Below are 18,329 nucleotides of genomic sequence, written 5' to 3'. Positions count from 1 at the left end.
CATCTGCACCTTGGCCAGATGGAGGGAGGGCGAGGGCAGGGGCGTTGGGCTGGAGTTTGCGGCGAGGGATGCGGGGCTCTCAGCATTGTGAGCCTAGCGTCTGCGCTGGGGGGGCTGGGGGGGGAGAGGCCTTGGGTCAATGGGAAGGGCAGGGGCCTTGGGCCAGAGTCCGCAGTGAGTAATGCTGGGCTCGCGGAGTCTACCTCCAGCAATGCCCAGTGTCTGCACCCTGGCCGGAGGGAGGGAAGGGCAGGGGCCTTGGGCCAGAGTCCATGGTGAGGGATGCTGGGCTCACTGCGCTGCCAGCCCAGCGTCTGTGACACACTGAGGTAGGGGAGGGGAAGAGCCTGGGGCTGGAGTCCCTGGCAAGGAACGCTGGGCTCGTGGCAACACATTCAGCTTTAGAAGTTATTTACTAACCATCAGTAAGTAAATAACTTCTAAAGTTGAACATGTGTGCTTGGCCGGGTGAAGAGAGAGGAGGGCAAGGGGCCCCAGGCCAGAGTCTGAGGTGAGGGAGGCTGGCATCTTTGAAGGCCAGGCTGAGGGACCCCTTTCCCCTCCCTCCCCAATGCACGAATTTCATTCATCGGGCCTCTAGTTTAAATAAATTGCATGAGAAGAAATAGATGAAATTGAAAGCACAGGTTGAGGGATAAGTATTAAAGAGAGAATGAAACAGTTCTTCTATGCATAAGAATAGAGGGAATGGTGATATAGATGTAAGTTAATTCATACATTTCAAGGCATTAAGGGAAAAGCTTCTTGGATGGCTTCTGCTTTCTCTGCAGGAAGCATGGCCATCTGAGAGTAAGAGCAGAAACCCTAATACTAAGGATTTGAAGGGAATGGAGTAGATTAACGACCTAGAATGAGGTTAGTTATCATGAATTTATAATGGTGCTTAACTGCCCCATTATATAATTTTCTCCTGAATTAGTCAACAGCCTAGGAACAAGAGAGAAGATGGATAGTTGGATTCTTTGAACTTGGCGCCACCGGGAAGATGGAGAAGATCCAGGGTATACTAGTATTAGAGTAGTGATAACAGAGCAGTTCAAGGATGGGTCGTGAGTATGGACAAAAATGCAGACACTGGGGGCTGATGGACATCACCTTCACTTGGGTTGCCCTGAAACAAGGTTCAAGACAATGGTTGGGGCAGGTAGTTTATCTGAGAGGGATCTCAAGAAACAGGTGTTAAGGGGCGGGGAGGATAAGTCAAGTAACAAGAAAAAGTTCATAAAAGGGTATGTTTTAAGCTGGTTATCATTGTAGGGAACTGGGACTGAGTTATGCTGGGGACCCTCTGAGGAATCATGGGAAACATGCCTTGCAGTTGTCTCCATGGGCTAGGAAATGGACGCATGAGTCCACCAACCCCTGTCACTCTTTGGTGGAAGACTGTTTCCAGGGATCTTATACCCTCCCCTACCCCACCTCCCTTCCAGGCTGCCTTCTGGGCATGAAAAAATACTCCAGCCTCAGAAACACCACAGTCAGGGACACAAAGATAGGAAGGAAAGTTGAGCTTGAGGTGAGATGTGGACAGCATCCAAGACTCCATAGGAACTGAACACCACAACTTGAGCGGAAAACCGAAGGAAGCTTAGGGCATGTGGTACAAGGTCAAATTAGACCAATTGAATGAAAGTCCCTGTGAATCAAAGTAATTGAGCAAATAATGCAAGATAATAGGAGGAGTTCTTTGACCATGTGCAAGTTACATATGTCCTCTGAGATGTGAATTTATCATCGGTAGTAAGAGCTGAGAACCCCCACTTATAATTGCTGCTAGAATTTAAAAGAGTCTTTACTATGCAAGCACTTCATATGGATTCTGGCATGTAGTAAGGTATATAAAACAGGAGCTAATATATTATTGCTGGTATCTATTGAAACATTAGTAATGCTAATAACTACTGTACCTGCATAATGGATAATAATTGATTAATTCAACCTCTATAAATAGGTTTCACTACTTACCTAAATGTAATAGTTTAAATACCAAAGCATTGTGGTTTTGTTGGGAAGGACATTAATTTTCACATAGTTTTGAAATTAGTTTCATCAAAGAATAGGCATTGGAAAAATCTTAAATGTAATCTAATTCCCATTCATCCTCTTTCCTTTGGTTGGGATTGCACTTAAGTTTCTATCAGTCTAGAATGATTTATTGTATTTTCCAAGAAATCTTCAGAGATGTTCTGTTGGGTTTGTATTTTTAATTTTTTCTGCTTTTGAACTTATCCAAACACTGAAAAGCAATCTAAATGCATCTACTCTCCAACAACCTCTGATGGCAAATAAAATTTCCTTTAATTCTACCTTAAATCTGTAGTGCTGTGGTTTTACTCATTTTCTTCTCAGTGAATAAAAAAGTAACAGCTGGTTACTATTGTCAACTTTCTTTTGTTTAGGAGTTATTTAGTATGCAATGCTTGAATATCATTATGTTTTTGTCTGGATATAGAACTCCCCCTGCCTTTTTACCCCCCAAAGAATGATAGAATTTACGATGGAGATGCTTTAGAGTTCACCTAGTCCCAAATATAACCTGATGAATTAATACCAGTTACAATATTAATGTCATCTTGCATTTCTTTTTTATTGCTTATAGTAAATTACCTGATATATCCTTTTCTTATGTATGATAAAAACTGTGTGTTAACTAGTAAGCCACCATATACTCTTCCCCATTTTTTTCACTTGCCTTTTAGTTTAATTTGTGGTATTTATTGTTGTCTTGCAAGAGGGCAGTGAGGGGCAACCAGGCTGGCAGGGGGACAGTAAGAGATGACCAGGCCAGTGGGGGAGGCAGTTAGGGCAGACCAGGCCGGCAGTGGGGGCAGTTAGGGGTGACCAGGCCAGCAGTGGGAGCAGTTAAGGGCAGTTGTGGGGGTGACCAGGCCAGCAGTGGGAGCAGTTAGGGGTGACCAGGCCAGTAATGGGGGGCAGTTAGGGGCAATCAGACAGGCAGGCAGGTGAGCAGTTAGGAGCCAATGGTCCCAGATTGTGAGAGGGATGTCCAACTGCTGGTTTAGGCCCGATCCTGGGGAACATCCCCTGAGGGGTCCCAGATTGGAGAGGGTGCAGGCTGGGCTGAGGGGACTCCCCCCATGCATGAATTTCATGCACCAGGCCTCTAGTATAATTAATATTTTGTCACATATATAATTTTTTCTATTATAAATTTCTTCTCTAGGTTCCATGCTTAAAGATCTCTTACTTACCATGAGCTCTAAGCTATGTTCACTTATATTTTCTTTTGCTCCTTTAATATTTTAATTTCTAAGAGGGCTCTCTAACCTATACAGAATTAAATTAAATACAAGACTGCATATTTATTCTTAATAAAGTCTATGTTGTTTATTACAGTATATCATTCCAGTCTGTTGTAACATTTCATATTACAAATCTGTTATATATACCTTCATGATATATAATATATTAGTGATTCTCACCTAGAGGCAATTTTGCCCTCTGTGGGAAATTTGGCAATGTCTGGAGATATGTTTTTTTTCAAGATTGAGTGTAGAGGGGCTGGGGGAGAGGCTGGCTACTGGCCTCTAGTGAATAGAAGCTAGAGATGATGCTGAACATCCTACAATGGAGAGGAGAGCCCTAAACAAAGGATTGTCAATGATGCCAAGATTAAGAGAACTTGATAAGTGTGAGATATTGATCCATTGGGTACCATTCCTCTACCAGTTTTATACCCACTGTAGTAATATAACCTAGTCTGTATTTCTTTTTCCTACTCTTATTATTTCCTTATGATACAATCTTAGAAGTGAAATCACTGAGCCAAATGAAATGAACAGATTTAAGACCCTGATATATATTGCCAGATTGCCCTCCAGAAAGTTCCTTATTGCTTATAGCGGCAAATAAATAATCCTTGTTTTATTTCTACTCTAATCATTTTTATGCAGCTTTTTTTGGACCTTTAAACCCCTCTCTGATTCTAGAACTCAGAATTATTTTTTAAGGAAATGTTTCTTTCAAGGGATTAACAAAGTAATCACATTTTTATAAATACCCTAACAGTGTAACTCTTTTGTTTTTTCTTAGTAAATGTTCTTATATATATATATAATATTTTTCATTGTATAAATTGTTTCTTTCTAGGGTGAACAAGGAGAAAAAGGCAATCCAGGTCTGACTGGCATTAATGGAAAAGATGTAAGCCCAACTCTCTTTTTTCTAGTAGACTTTACATTTTGCTACTGAAATATGTTGGCTACCTGATGCTATTAAGATTCAACTACAGTGTAAGAATAAAGGCAGTTTTTTCACATGGCCTAGTAGAGAACCAGAGGTTTTAATTTCACTACAGGTTGTGCCTTGACTTTATATACAGGTGACTGTTGAACAATGTGGTACCAAACCTTGCACAGTTGAAAATGTGCATATAACTTTTGACTGTCCCAAAACTTAGTTGGTTCCATGGTGTGCGTGTGTGTGTGCAGAAACACACACACACACACACACACACACACACACACACACACTCCTCTGTGGGTACCAAAATCCAAGGATGCTCAAGTACTCTGGATAAAATGGCATAGATCAATGTTTACAGGTGACCCTCCACATGCATGGGCTCCTAACCACAGATCAGAAATAGTACAGTTATTTTTTGAAAACAATCCACATAGCAGCACAATTTACAATAGCTAAGATTTGGAAACAGCCTAAGTGCCCATCAACAGATGAGTGGATTAAAAAACTGCAGTACATTTACACAATGGAATACTCTGCAGCTGTAAAAAAGAAGGATCTCTTACCGTTTGAGGCAGCATGGAGGGACCTGGAGATTATTATGCTAAGTGAAATAAGCCAGTCAGAGAAAGGTAAGTATCACATGATGGCACTCATATGTGGAACCTAATGAACAAAATAAACTGATGGACAAAATAGATCCAGAGACACAGAAGCATGGAACAGACTGTTGAATTTCAAAGGGAAGACAGGGGAGGAAGGGTGGGTGAGAAGAGATCAACCAAAGAACTTGCATACATATATGCATACCCCGTGGATACAGACAATAGGGTGGTGAAGGCCTGGTGGGGAGGAGGCAGGCTAGAAGAGGTCAGTGGGGGCTAGAGATGGGTTGCGGGCACATCCCCAGTAGATGTGCAGGAGGCAGCTGATCAATGTTTCTCTCTCGTCGATGTTTCTAGCTTTCTATCTCTCTCCCTTCCTCTCTGTAAAAAATCAATAAAATATATTTTTTAAAAAACAAAACAAACAAAAAAAACATAAAAAGAAAATTTGTGTACACATGGACCCGTGTAGTTCAAAGCCGTTGTGTTACCCTTAACAACCCTTTCTTCCTTGTTTCTGGCTTGTGTTTTGTCTAGTCTTCCTTTCTCTGTCTTTTCACTTCTTACATTCTGCTGTGGCCTGTGTTCTTACCCAAGAGTCACTTTTCATCCTCCCCCAAATCTCCATCTACTGAGGGTCTGTAAAGGTAAGATCACAGTGGTGAAAAGAAAAGGCAGAAAGGAAGGGAAATGTGTATTTGTGTTGCTCTCCCTCCCCTGCCATAGTTCCTCCACCTCATGGATACCCTTGCCTGTAACACCCTCCGATCCTACTATCTCCTCTTCTTCCCCTAATGACAGTTATTTCTGGAGCTTTACTTAGATTCTTATGATGAAATTTAAGGGCCCAAATCTGGGTTTTTCTATGAAATGTAGATTAATCTTACTTGAGGTCATCAACCTCACCACTTACTATAGATCCGCTAACTTTACCAGGGAAAGTGTCCACAATGAGAATCAGTTTTTCCCCCGCAATTTTATTTTTCCACCTGCATGAAAAACATTTTTGAAAGGCTCTGAAGGGCCACACTACCTGCTTTATGGATAAAGAATAACAAAGAATGAAGAATTAAAAGAAAAACAAAGCTAGATTTGATTCCTTAATGCCATAGAGGCATCAAATCCCTCTATAGCAAACCCCATCTTGCCTGTAGCAGGTCATTGCGTGGGAAGGGAGGCTGATCATGACAGTCTTTGGGGCCTCTGGACAAAGTAAGAGGTTCACCCCAGTGGTGTGGAGGGTTCCTCCAAAGCCCGGAGAGTTAGTGGTGAACACTGGCATGAGGCCTGACCCCCAGGGCTTCACTCTTATTTACTTCCTGAGAAGCCACCTTTGCATCTGCAGTGTGACCCTCATTCTTTTCCTCTCCCCTTTGAGGCCATATTTATACACCAGAGAACAGGAGCCGGCACCGGTGGCTTGCAGCGAGGGGAGCCTCTGCCTCTTCTCTACCTCCTGCTGTACCTCAGGACCTGCACTGTCACAGCCCTGGGCCCACACATTTAAATGGAGCCTCTGATTCACCTCCCTCCCCTGTCATTGGACGCCCCTGATGCAGTGGTACCAGTTCCGGAGTAGAAAGCCAGGGTCCAGTTTGTGTGCCAGCTCTGCCACCAGCTGAGAAAAATTACTTCTCAGAGTCTGTAAAGTGATGAACTACGTATAGATCCTGAAGCCCCCATAACTAAGATTTCCTTCAAAGAGGTTACAATTGTACATTTGGAAAGCATGAGGAAATTTAAAGCATCCACGCAGGTTTCCTGGGATTCCTGCTACATGTAAGGCATTGTGGGAACAATAAAAGAGGAATATAGCTGGACCCACAGTGTGGAAAGTATGTATATGAGGATGTTTGTCCTTCCTCCTCTGCACAGAGGGGAGAGATGGTCCAAGCTGTGTTAAATGAAGATTTGTTTTATGGAGAGTTGGGGCTTTTGCCTGTGTTTTCTGTTTGTTTGTTTGTTTTTCTATCACACTCTTCATGAGAGCGAAGACCTTTTCTTGAAATCCCTAGTACTTCATAAATTTTTTGGAGTGAATATATTCTCAATAATCATTTGCCAATGTTTCATTTTAAAAACTGAGAGATTGTTAAAATAGTCTAAAATATAAGTATATGGAGCCTGAATTAGAATAGCAGAGATGGAAGGGAGGACACACAATGATATTGCATAGGTAGACTATACTATTTGGTACTTGATTGCAGGGAAAACTCAAAAATAACCCAAGGTTTTGACCATTCATTATGGGAAAGATATTACTTTACAGGAAATATAGTAATGTTGAAACACATTAACTATATTGTTGCACAGATAACCAAGCTACATGTATGTGGGCTTTCTGAGATAGACAAGCAAAATAAGTTTTTTAGAATTTTATTAAGATAATGTTAGAATTGGAATAGAGAAAGGATTATCCCAAATACTTGAGAATAAAGCTGGAAAGAGGCCTGAGGGATTGGAACCTGACATACATTCACATTAACTTAAAGATTTGGGGAAAACTTTTATGGTATCTGAAAGTAAGGTGACGTGGCTTTTTAGAATTAACCAATTGATACACAGATGTACTTGAGTGCCCATTAAATGCCTAAACACTCTGGCCGCCATTGTATGAGTCCAAACCTGAGTAGATCAGCTTGTGGTGAGAGCCCACAGCCTGGTGAGCGCGATGACCGTTCCGCTTTGAGGAGGATCTTGGAAGTGTCCTTCACATGCCCCAGCCACAGGCTGCCATTTCTTTAACCAGATCATTGTCTAATGTAGCTCATTAGGTATGTCATAAAGCATGACAAAGCACAGTGACCAGCTTTTCTCAGTTGGTTACTTAATTAACATGCAGATGATACTATTTTCCTTTCCTTAATTTTGCCAAAGATATTTAGGAGTCATGACTAAAGAGAAATAAGGAAAGTGATGGAAGTTCTCCTCCTTCCCCTTTACCACAGATTGGAGTGAAGAATCAAGTGTGCAGCTATTATAGCATCGATGGTGGTTGTTTATTGTTTATCAACTGTTTTCATGAGGAATTTGAAATTGGATCCTCACCCTAGCTTTATGGGCTAGTTAGGCTATTTCAGAGTCAAGAAATAAAGGCTTGGGAAATTAAGCAACATTCTTTTAGAAATGGTAAAAATCAGCCCCTTTCACCCTACATGTTTAACTGAAAAGCCTCTTATTTTCCCACTAACTCATGCTCCCCTTGTTATTGTCTATTTTTCAATGCCAAAGTAAACAGACTCTGCAAGCTAAAAATCACTCAGCACTTATGACAGTGACTTTGACTTTCCATAAGCACAGGTACACATTTGTAGGGGATGAAGGCTATTATAATAGCTATTTCCATTTGAATCGAAGTCAAGCCATGATGGGGATTATAACTTCAGGAATATTCTGTTAGGATGTGTAGTGAATCAAATCAATGGGCCAGCTCACTCCAGCTTCTTTCCAAATCAGGGAAAATTGGAAGAATTTAATATTTCTACTACATGAACCAAAGGCCCTTTTTATAGTCTTTATTCTTGCATATTATGTATACCTTGATGTAAATGTATCTTTTAATAATTTCTGTGCCAGCTTTCCTACAAAATGTGCAAGCTCACTTCAGAAAGTGTAAACCTTGTTTAAAGGGGAGGGTGCAGTGGTTCGATCTCTTCAAGGGGATAATGTTGGCATTTGGGGCAAGACATTTCTTTGCCATGTGGGACTGTCTTACAAGAGCAGAATGTTCAGCATCCTTGAAGCTCACCAACTGTGTGTGTGTGTGTGTATATAAACTGTGGATTGATCTCTAGTATATTTGAGTATTAGACCAACAGTATTTACTAAGCACATACAGTTTAAATATTAAATACTAGAGGCCTAAAGCACAAAATTCGTGCAAGGGGCTCGGCTCTCGCAGCCCCAGCTTCATCCGGAAGGTCGTCCAGAAGGACATCCAGAAGGTTGTTCAGCTGTCCGGTCTAATTAGCATTTTACACTTTTATTATTATAGATTGCATACCAAATATATAGTTTAAATAATGCATGGCAGACATATATTGAAATTGTCAAATTTTGAATTGCTACAATTTAGCCTTCAAAATACAAGACCCCAGCTTGAAGACATTCTAGTTTATAATTAAATGATTTTGACTGTGGCCTACTGTGAGACACATTCAACAGTGGCATCTCAGAGCAGACTTGAGAGGGAGACTTGCAACATTGTTAATGTGGCCTTTGAAGCCAGACTACCTGGGCTCAGATCCCAGCTCAGCCACTGCCTGGCTGTCAAACTACTTGGTACATTACTTATACTCTCTGGACTCAGTTTCTTCATTTACACAATGGGGTCTTCATATTAATAATACTTAACTCAAAGGCTTTTGCTGAGGATTATAAAACTTATCCTATGTAAAACATGTAGAACAGTGACTCACAGTAAGAGCCATGTAAACATTTGCTGCTTTCAGAAACTGTTAAATAAAACATGTCCACCTCTAATGGAAATAGCTATCCATTCATCTGTTTTTGTGGGGTTATATCATCTTAGGAAAGTAGATTTCAATCATTGAGTTTAGTCTCTTCCCCTGCATCTTTATTATTGCCTTTCAAACATCCCTTATCAGAATCACAGCAACTGATGTCCTTAAAATAATCATGTTAATCTCCTTATACCAATGCAATCTAACCCTGAATAAAAAAAATATTGGAATAACAAAGCGCATAGCTGGTGCCGTTGCTGGGGAGTAAGATGCAGTCGGTGGAAGATGGGTAAAGAGCATCACTGATGGGTTAAAAATTTTAACAAATAACATTATTTTGTATCATCTTCTGATTTTCAAAAATGCTAAATTTCATGAGTAGATCTCCCAATAAAAACTAATTTCATCATCTACCTGCTTTTATAAATGTGGTTACAATCATCCTTCAGCTTTCCACTTGCCTTTGGATGAAGTTCTGTCTCTGCTTCGCATACAGAATCCACTACTGTACTTTTGAGAATCTTTATCCACATGAATTTTATTGAGAACCTTGGTAATTGATGCCTACCTTATTCAATATTGAATTCGGAGTCTGTTCCATTTGATTCTTTATGCTTTATGGTGAGCACTATGTCTTTTTCTCCCCAGTCTTCAATACCCACGGATAGCAGCACCAGTGTGACAGGAGGAGAAAAATTGCACTTGAAAAAAGCATTACAGATCTGTTTCTCAGAACCTATTATGATGCCACGGCCTTAAAAACACTGTACTCTGTCACAGAAAGACATGAGTTACATGGGCCCACGTCAGTGGCCAGAAAAGCAGAAGCTTGAGGAAAGCAATACTTCTCAATTGCATTTTATCCTTGTGTGAGTTAAAGCACAATTGTACATATCCATCAACCTGAGTACAGAACTCAACTATTAATTATCCATCCAACTTGGACTTGGAAAGTAGAAGCTGCATTTATTAAGTACCTACCATGTGCTAAGTGTTCTTACAACATATGATTCTCAGAACAAGCTTTCCAGATAACTATTATTTATAATGTGTTTTATAGGGAAGCTTCAGTAACTTACTAAAGGTTATGCATAAAATGTGACGCCTGCCTGGCCGGTTGGTTCAGTTGGTTCAGTTGGTTGAGAGTCATTCATACACCAACAAGGTTGCACGTTCGATTCCCAGGCAGCGCACATACCTAGGTTGCATGTTCAATCCCCATTACAGGTGCGAAACCAACTGGTCAGTATTTCTCCCAGACATCGATGTTTCTCTCCCTCTCTACCACCACCCTGTCTCAGCCATCCTGCTCCCTTGACTGAAAAGCTGCTATAGCGCCTTCTCTGCTTCCACTCTTGCTGCCTTTAGTCTCTTTTCATGTTGTAGCCAGTGGTTTATTTTTGAAACACAGTCAAATCAGGTCATTTCCATGTTTAAAACAATAAGTGGCTTCCCATTGTACTTACAAAAATACCTATCCTTCTTACCATGGCCAGCAATTTGTGTGCCATGACCCCTGGCTAACCTTTACTCAGGACACTCCTTTCACCCTCGGGGCTCTGTGCTAGTAGCTGTTCCCTCAACCCCAGTGCTTTTCCCCAGGATCATTGCATGGCTGGATCTTTTGAAACAACAAATGTCACCTCCACACAGAGGCTGCTTCCGACCACCCCAGCTGAAGTAGTAGTTCTCACTTCCTTCATGTCTATCACATTCAGCCGGTTGACCTATTTATTGTCAATCACCTTTATCTTAAAGCATGAGTTCTATAAGGGCAGAGATCTTGATTTTTGTTAAGGAAAAAAAATATTAAAATGGTAAGGAAGACTTTTTATTCAAGACTATTGCTTATATGGCTCTTACAATAGGGAAGAGAGATTGTGTTCAATGCTGAATACAAATAGAACAAGTGGGATTTATAGCCAACCCACAGAGTGATGAGATAGTGAATGGAAAATTACTAAGAACAGACAACAAGGGTAAGGGGATTCTTGCTAACGGCAGGCCAAAGACATCAAATCTGGGGGATGAGGAGCCTGATCAGATATCAAGGATGGGGGGCAGGCTGGGGACCAAGATTGAGGCCTTGTCAAGAAGAGAACTCAGAGAAGCTTGACTAAAGTTTGGTCAAGGAGAGAGTCTTTGTGAACTTCTTGCTCTTTTTTTGTACCTCTATATCAGAGTACTACATTATGTTGTATATTATATAATATTATGTATATAATATTTTTTTAAAATATAATATTACAAATTCAAGACATATGTAAATATATAACATTTCTAGTAGCTACATTAGGAAAGTAAAAAGAAATAGGTGAAACTAATTTTAATAACATATCTTATTGAATCCCATGTCCAAAATGTTGCTTATTATTTTGATATACGTATAATCAACATGGAAAGTATTAATAAGTAATTTGCATCCTTTTTTTGTACCAAATATCAAAAAGCCAATAGTATTTCACACTCACAGCACATCTCAGCTCAGACTAGCCACATTGCAAGGACTCAAAAGCTACATGCCACTCATGGCTATTGTATTGGACAATGCAGGTCTGAAGGCTAGAAGAGTGACTGCACACAGGCATACAATAAATGTTTATTGACTAAGTGGATGAATGAAGGAGTGCATTAAAAATAAAAACTGGTTACAGAACTGGTAGTTTTCTTCCCACAAGTCTTCAGAATATGTGGGTTGAAAGTTTCACTCCAGAGGCATGTACAAATAGAGCATTGCTGCTCGAGTTGGGAAGGAATGGATATTTCAAAGAGAATATCCATTCTCAAAGATGATTTATTTTTCACTCATCTTTGGTCTATAACTACTCCAAGGTAACGATGAAAGAAACATCACTATAAACTACATCGCTATAAACTACATTTGTGTTTATGCAATTACAAAGGGTTGTTTTCTTTTTCCAATTAGATGCTGTTTTCATTCATTTTTTTCCTTAAAGTATAAAACTACAGTTTTCACATCCTGTCTGCAACAAGATTTTAAGTATCCGGTTTCTTTTGTTCCTTTAAATTTATTGTTAGCTTCTGCATTGTGGAAGCTACAGGTGATGGCACTAGGCATTGTTTATTTACTACAAAATGTCAGAGCAGTGATAGCTGGACCCTTCAGGAACAGTAAGACACTTAGATTTACTGTGCATTGTATGGCTTCAGAATATTTCTTTTCCCATTATTGTTCTTCCCTCATTCAATGTGTTAAATTAAGTACAAGGAAAGATATTTTTTTCCTATTTACCACACAGTCAAGGTATGTCTATCTAGCTTTCTTTGTATTTACACTGTGAGTACATTTGACTGTAGAACTGATCTCCTGTGGTGAAATGTGTTGTAATATTCTGAAAGCTGTCATTTCTGAGTCAAATCAACTAAAGGCCCACTAAAACACCCAAGAGTCTAGGAGATTTATGAATACATTTACTGTCTGATATGCTGTATCTTATATAGTTTCATTTGATAGCTTTATAAATCCAGGTTTTAAAAAAAAGAGAAATTCAAGAACTAAATCACACTTTAAAAGAGAAAAGAGATTACATTTTAGCTTCAGCTTTGTGAGTGGTTGGAAAAGAATACATCTTTCATTTCTTTTCCCCCAACAATGAGATTTCTTGATAGAGACATAAAAATATTTTTTTAAATTTAAGTCTTGAATTTTGGGGGCAAATCAATGCTAAATCAGAGGTATTTACAACATCTCCAAATTTAATCCAAAGTGGAAATTTAAAAGCTCATATAGATCTCAGTGATGTTCTCCCAGATGGTGAATTAATGTCAGTTTAGCAGGAAGCAAAGTTGCACAAATATGCACAATGGAGGACTCACACTGATTTAACATATCTATACCCACCGCAGCGCAGATGTTGCTTGTCATTTCACTGCCAGTTGTCTCCATTTCTGTCCATTCCACACACTGCAGAATGTGGTTTGGGAGCTCAGTAAATTATGATTTATTTTGTGACTAATGACTCGTTAGAAATGGAAGCTTTCTGTGCACTGTGTATAGAAATCACATTGGTTTTATTTTTTGTACAGGGTTTGAAAGGTGACTTGGGTCCTCGTGGTGCACCTGGCCCCAAAGGAGAAAAGGTATCATGCTCACCGAGAAAAGTGTCGATCTTAAGAAACCCCTGAGAACCTGCGCAGTGACTTTTCATGGATCCTGTTTAACTGCCAAAAGTTAATTTTGTTCAAATGAACCAAAGGCTGTTATGTTAAAAGCATCTGAACAAGAAAAGCCCTTTTTTGGTTCATTTAATTAGTATGAAGAGACTAAATGCGCAATTGCTAGTCAACATTAATTTGTGTTTATAAGATTTCCCTTTTCTATTTCTTGCTTAACAGCATTAGGTATTCCATCACCAAATTAGCAACCATGTCCTGTATCAGGGAACTGTGCCAGTAGCACTGAGCTGCTCCTGTAATGGTGAAGCAGGTGGCCTTTGGGGGAAAGGAGGCTAATTTAGTATCTTCGTCTAAATGCTCCATTTCCTGCCACCTTTTCTTATATGCCATTTTATAGTGGCATATTGGCAATTGACCTTGAAAAGAGAATTAAGAAATAGTAAAAGCAAGAGTCGTTTGGCGCAAGGTCATTGAATGATCCCAATTTGATGAGAATTGCATGCATGGGTGTTTTGCACTATATGTAGTTCTCCACCATCAGCGCTTTAGAAATCCTTGTCTGTCATCAATATTTACCTCTGCATTAAAGCTGGTCTTGTAAATCGGTCCTCAGTGAGTGATATAGGCTACATCAGTGTTTCTTAACAAAGATTGGTCATTTGTATTCAATCATTCCCCCAAATAATGAATATACAATGCTGTCTTAACTTTTGAGATGACTATATTAGATGAGAAAAGAGAAAGTTATAGAGATAGTTTCAATCTGAGAATACAAGGTCCCAGTGCCCCATGCCACATAGTGTATGCTCTCCATAGTCTCCATTTAAATAAGGACTATAGCCTTGATGCTTGGTCTTAATGGCATGACTCTGGGTCCCGTGGCGCGCCCCAGACTCTAACAGGAGGAAGATTTTCATATACATTTTACCAATTTTCTTTCATCTCTGACACTTCTATTATAGAGAAAGGGCAAATAGCAATATTAAAATATTTCCTCTAATTAATTCCCTTTTAATGTGCATGAATTTCGCGCACCGGGCCACTAGTATTTACATATCGGAAAATAGTGAACTTTTAGATGAACCATTTTTTAAAGACTTTGATTCGTTTGTCAATACATCCATCTGGTAATTTGTATTCACATACATCAGCAAAGCAATGTTAGTATTTAAAAATACATAAATATGGGCAAAGCCTTTTACAATTGATGGCAAGTGCAATGCCAATTCAGCAGAGCATTGGAAGAAGCCATGGGACCACTTCTTGCAGCTGGGAGGCATGAAGTGGGAACATCCATTTATTATTTCTGCTGATCCTCATACTAACTTTGTCAGAAAAATTGTCCGTCATTGTGACATGTCCCAGCTGCTCCATTGGCAAATGGTCATATTTGAAGAAATATTCTTTCTAATTTTGGTTCAGTGGATAAAAGTATAGAAATTAGATTATTTTAGCTTTTCAAAACAAGTCCTGCAAAAAAAACATAAGAGTGCACCAGGTGATATTTATATCATGAGAGCTCAAAGCACATGATACATTTCTCATTGTGCTTTTATCAAGATAAACTTCTACTTTTCTTTTCTTCAGGATTTATCTACCTATTCAGATATTGTTTCTATCTATTCAGAAAACTTACAAATATTATGTGTAAAAAAGAGGCTACTGGTAACTGCAACTTTAATTTATTTTAGGGTGAAACAGGACCTCCAGGACCACCAGCCTTAACTGTAAGTATTCTTAAATCAAAATGCAAAATTGAAATATGTTATCCTATTTGTTATTTACACTACATCGTGGCTAAACCAGAATTTAAGCCACAGGCTATTTTGAGAATTGATAGTGACCTCAAGGTGGATTTAGCCAAACCTCCAAATGTTAAAGATGGGGCATCTGCTCACAGTAGTGAAGTACTTGAACTGAGGTTTCATAGGTAGTTACTAGAAAAGTCTGGAGGCAGTACCTGTCCTGAGCAATTTTCTCTACCTTCCTTCCATGTGGTTCATAATGTTACCCCTTAGATGTTTGATTATACATTCTTAACGGGACACTTAAAGTTAATGGACGCAGAGACAGTTCTCCATACTCTACAAACTGAAAAAGAACTAAATAAACCACAATCCCCCAGTGGTAAGAACAGCTACCTACTTAAGTGGATTGTTACATTCCCCCACACCTGTCCAAGACTGTTGCTTTTTTCTATATGATTTGCTTCTAAGATTTGCAAATGATAAAATGGTGATCTTTCAGAAACAGATTTATGAGAAAAGTTTATAATGTGCACACAACTGGATTATTCTCATTTAAATGGTTCATCATTTATTAAGAATTTAATCATAAATATGTAATCATTTTATATTTATATACAATTTACTACTATAAATTTTGTTCATAGGCCATTAAGGATTCTCATTTAACTTAAAGAATTGATTTAAGAATGACTCTAAGCCTAATAGAAAAGAAAAAAAGTTTTCATTTAAAATAAGATCATTTGTAGCCTGAGGTCTCTCGAGTTTAATGTTGGTATGACCTGATGACATAAGTTAAAAATTTAAGTCGTCATTTTTCAAAGACCTGTCCTGGTTATAGAAGCTCACATTTAAAAAAGTCTTCTAGCATCTGGATGGAGCTTTTCCCAACAGAACATAACAAGAATCTCAAAGGCTGTGTGTGGCTTTAATAACATTTACATATCGCTTTATACTTGGAAAATGTCGTTTTGGACAATACTTTAGTAATGTCTTACACCAAGCATGTCAAACTCGTGGCCCACGGACCGCATGTGACCCACAAGGAATATTTTTGCGACCCAGCCAATATAACAGTATATAAGAAATGTTTTAATAAAACTTTTGTAATTTAATTTTTATAATATCCTGTTATACATAATTATTAATAACGAACTACAATGTTTGCTAATAACTGATTACTATAATCATGTTGCATTCATTTCCCTTACGCGCCTTATGCACTGGCACACCATTTCTCTTCACTAATACTAGCAGCTAGTTTTTTAGCAGCCAATTGCCACGTCATTAGTCTTGTACTGACTTGTTTGGTGGGCGCAACAGGAAATATTTCACTTTTGGAGAACAAGAAAAATGGGTTTATTCGTATTACACTTATTAATTTGTGCAGTTATTCAGTGTCTGCTAAGTTAATGTTCAAGAAAAAAATATTAATTTTTATGAAAATGTTCTATTATTTTATGTTAACAGTTATTTATTTCAGCCCTTTGTATTCAGCATGTCACTATCGAAATAAACCTATGTTTCTATGAAAATTGAAGCTTTTGTTTTTCTGTGGCCCACATAAACTTAAACTTTGTTTATTTGGCCCTGGTTAGCCTTTGAGTTTGACATGCTTGTCTTACACAAATAGTCTTTGCAGTGCTTACTTAAGGGACAAGTATAAATAGAAAATCTAAGGAACCAAACAGATGACTTTCTTAGGAATAACCAAATTCAACTTGCAATGGAATTCTGTACTTGAAGCTTTTCTTTTCAAGATGGAAATAAAATCTGTGTATTTAGAAGCAGCTTTAACTGTATATTATTCAATTTTTATACTACGTGGAGTTTATTTTTTTAAAATTATTTGGCAGTGATTTAGGGTTAAGCCTGCTCATTTTACTTAAGTCCCCTGCTTGTTTTTCTTCAATCAAGTGATTTGCTCAACCGCTTCCTTTTAGTTATCTGATTTCCTAGTTGTTTTCAACTTGTGTTTGAAGAGAAAAATGCAGTTTATGTGTATCAGTTCACTGCCTATGCAGTTTTGACTCTGTAATCAGAAAGTTGTATTGGAATGTATCGGTTTTGTGGATTTTTAATGACGGCTGATGTCTTCCTGCCAAGTAGCACACTATAGGTGTCTAGGTGTCTCTTGGCACTATTCAGCTGGCAGATACTGAGAGGGCACAAGCTAATGTTTATACTTAACTAAGGATATGTCAAGGCAAAAAGACAATGAAAGGAAATGTTTTATTTCATAAAGGAAAAAATCTGTACTACTTGGATATGACCATCTGTATACTTGGCATTACTTTATTAATGTAGATAATCAACTGTTAACTATGAAATAGGGATGAACTTAAATGAATGCCAAATTACCATGCAAAATAAATATTTAATTCATCTTATAATGCAAATTGATACATTTTAATGAAGTGATTTATAACAGTCTCAAGGAAGCCACAATGATGGACTCCACTATATTTGAATGAAATGAGGCACCGAGCCCTGGCTTGTGTTGCTCAATGGTTTGAGTGTGTTCAATTCCTAGTTAAGGACACATACCTGGGTTGCAGATTTGACCCCCAGCCCCAATTGGGGAGCAGGCAGGAGGCAACCAATTAACGTGCTTTTCTCACATTGATGTTTCTCTATTTTTCTCTCTCCTTTCTGCCGGGAGCTGGTCCATCCTTGCTGTTTCAAGGGACCTGGCATATATGGCATACTGTTCTTAATATGTTTGCTCACCTTCTTGGCGCTATGTGTTTTAACCAAGGTCACCTCTCCGAGAAAGGTTGTTTCCCCAGGTAGGGATTTTTCCCTGAAGTCAGGGAGGGGATAAAACTCCTTAACTAAGTGCCAGACGGGTAGTTAATCACTTTAACTACAAACAATCATGCTTAAGCTACATAATCTTTACTCCCTGGAATGGAGATAAGAAACGCCCTAACCTTTGTAATAGAAATTGACAGGATTAAAATCAACTGGTATAAATACAGATGTAACAAGACAATAAAGACAGAACCTGGCTGGAGATCCTGGACAGAACTTGGCTAGAGAACCTCGCTTTGATGATCACCTGAACTCTGCCTCTGTGTCCACACCTTTGGGAACCCCTGGACCTGCTAGGGCTGGACCCCAACAGAAAGTTAGGTTTACAGTTTTAGCTATTG

General features: G+C 38.9%; 1 protein-coding gene across 1 annotated transcript in view; it reads left to right on the top strand.

Annotated features, from left to right (window-relative positions):
• The window catches only part of COL19A1 (collagen type XIX alpha 1), a 300,284-nt gene that overhangs the window by 121,899 nt on the left and 160,056 nt on the right, over positions 1-18,329 (top strand). The window contains exons 13-15 of the mRNA XM_006770338.2: positions 4,132-4,185; positions 13,340-13,393; positions 15,121-15,156. Of these exons, the coding sequence (XP_006770401.1) occupies positions 4,132-4,185; positions 13,340-13,393; positions 15,121-15,156 (144 nt within the window). The remainder of the gene's footprint in view (positions 1-4,131; positions 4,186-13,339; positions 13,394-15,120; positions 15,157-18,329) is intronic.

Source organism: Myotis davidii, unplaced genomic scaffold, assembly GCF_000327345.1.
Source record: "Myotis davidii unplaced genomic scaffold, ASM32734v1 scaffold803, whole genome shotgun sequence".
Lineage (NCBI taxonomy): Eukaryota > Metazoa > Chordata > Mammalia > Chiroptera > Vespertilionidae > Myotis > Myotis davidii.
The sequence above is the reverse complement of the archived record's forward strand: the minus strand, read 5'-3'. Positions and strand labels throughout refer to the sequence as shown.